The following is a 2424-nucleotide window of genomic DNA, read 5'->3' as shown; positions in this document are numbered from 1 at the left end:
TACCCCCAGCACACCCTTACCCCCAGCACACCCTTACCCCCATCACACCCTTTCCCCCATCACACCCTTTCCCCCAGCACACCCTTACCCTCAGCACACCCTTACCCCAGCACACCCTTACCCCAGCACAACCTTTCCCCCAGCACACCCTTTCCCCCAGCACACCTTTCCCCAGCACACCCTTACCCCCAGCACACCCTTACCCCCAGCACACCTTCTCCCAGCACACCCTTTCCCCATCACACCCTTTCCCCATCCACACCTTACCAAAGCACACCCTTACCCCCTCACACCCTTACCCCCAGCACACCATTACCCCATCACACCCTTTCCCATCACACCCTTACCCAAAGCAACCCTTACCCCAGCACACCTTACCCCCAGCACACCCTTACCCCGCACACCCTTACCCCCAGCACACCCTTACCCCATCACACCCTTACCCCACAACCCTTACCCAGCACACCCTTACCCCAGCACACCTTCCCCCAGCACACCCTTACCCCAGCACACCCTTACCCCAGCACACTTACCCCACACCCTTTCCCCATCACACCCTTACCCAAAGCACACCCTTACCCCAGCACACCCTTACCCCAGCACACCCTTACCCCAGCACACCCTTACCCCCATACACCCTTACCCCCATCACACCCTTACCCCATCACACCTTACCCCCTCACACCCTTACCCCAGCACACCCTTACCCCCTCCACACCTTACCCCCATCACACCCCTTACCCCCAGCACACCTTACCCCATCACACCTTTACCCCCATCACACCCTTCCTCCACACCCTACCCCAGCACACCCTTACCCCAGCACACCCTTACCCCCAGCACACCCTTACCCCCGCACACCCTTACCCCCAGCACACCCTTACCCCATACACCCTTTACCCCAGCACACCCTTTCCCCCATCACACCCTTCCCCCATCCACACTTACCCCCAGCACACCCTTACCCCAGCACACCCTTACCCCCATCACACCCTTTCCCCCATCACACCTTTCCCCATCACACCTTTCCCCATCACACCCTTCCCCAGCACACCCTTACCCCAGCACACCCTTACCCAGCACACCCTTACCCCCAGCACACCCTTACCCCATCACACCCTTAACCCCAGCACACCCTTACCCCATCACAACCTTTCCATCACACCCTTACCCCCAGCACACCCTTACCCCCATCACAACCTTACCCCCACCACACCCTTACCCATCACACCCTTGCCACATCACACCCTTACCCCCAGCACACCCTTACCCCATCACACCCTTACCCCATCACACCCTTACCCCCTGCACACCCTTACCCCCATCACACCCTTACCCCACCACCCCTTACCCCATCACACCCTTACCCCCATCACACCCTTCCCCCAGCACACCCTTACCCCAGCACACCCTTACCCATCCACACCCTTACCCCATCACACCCTTACCCCATCACACCCTTACCCCATCACACCCTTACCCCCAGCACACCCTTACCCCGCACACCCTTACCCCCAGCACACCCTTACCCCCATCACATCCTTATCACTGTCAAAATCATTGTTAAATTGATACGAGATACGAATTGATCAAAAGGTTTTGCCGTTGTATCGTGATACCGCTCGTTATCGTGATACTTGGCATTGTTTTGTGGGTCATATTTTGGTATCGTGACAACCCTAAATAATAATGTTTACAGGTCTATCAGGTGAACCCCGGGTTCATTTTGACACATGTAAGATGTTTGCAATCATCTGTTTTAAATGCTAATGTGTTAGCGACAGCACTTTCAATTCCACACCAATTTTAGACAAGGGTGATTGCAGTAACCTGTTTTCAGTGTTTTATAGGGAGTTTCACTAGGTCTGGAGGGGGCACAGTTTGTACCAGTTACAAGCTGTTAGGTTCTGACCTACCCTTTTTCTTTAAAGGTACCCCAGGCATTTTGCAGGGAGTTTTCCACTTCGGCTCTCAGTCTAAACGGGGATAATGACAGCACTTTCAATTCCACACTAGTTTTAGACAATGCCATATTTGGACTATTTTGTTATTTTACAAGCAATACTATTTTGTATTACAAGCAATCTAACCTCTACCCAGTGACTTTTTTTCATATGTTCTTAGACAATGTTGTAAACATAAAAAAAAAAACTGTAAATGGTGAAAGTTGTTAATGTTTAAATAATCTGTTATCGTGATACTTGAAAATGTATGTTTTTTGTGTGTTTTTAAATGCCTCAGCTTCCTGCATATATCTCCTTGATACTCAAAAATACTTTTTCTGGATTAGTAGTTGAGACCGGAATAATCTCATGAGGATACTATGATGAGATCTACCCTATTTCTCATTCTTCTCAAACGTAAGTCTCAATACAAGCTCATTTGTCTCATGTTAGTCTCAATAATTAATTGTATTTTTCATCT

The 2424-nt window shown here is 51.0% G+C and overlaps 1 protein-coding gene across 1 annotated transcript in view; it reads left to right on the top strand.

The window, feature by feature from the left end:
* The window catches only part of LOC112069726 (uncharacterized), a 7254-nt gene extending 5682 nt beyond the window's left edge, over positions 1–1572 (top strand). Inside the window, exon 2 of the mRNA XM_024137095.1 lies at positions 78–1572. Within this exon, the coding sequence (XP_023992863.1) occupies positions 78–1572 (1495 nt within the window). The remainder of the gene's footprint in view (positions 1–77) is intronic.
* Positions 1573–2424: the final 852 nt, after the last annotated feature.

Source organism: Salvelinus sp. IW2-2015, unplaced genomic scaffold (assembly GCF_002910315.2).
Source record: "Salvelinus sp. IW2-2015 unplaced genomic scaffold, ASM291031v2 Un_scaffold1094, whole genome shotgun sequence".
Lineage (NCBI taxonomy): Eukaryota > Metazoa > Chordata > Actinopteri > Salmoniformes > Salmonidae > Salvelinus > Salvelinus sp. IW2-2015.
The sequence above is the reverse complement of the archived record's forward strand: the minus strand, read 5'-3'. Positions and strand labels throughout refer to the sequence as shown.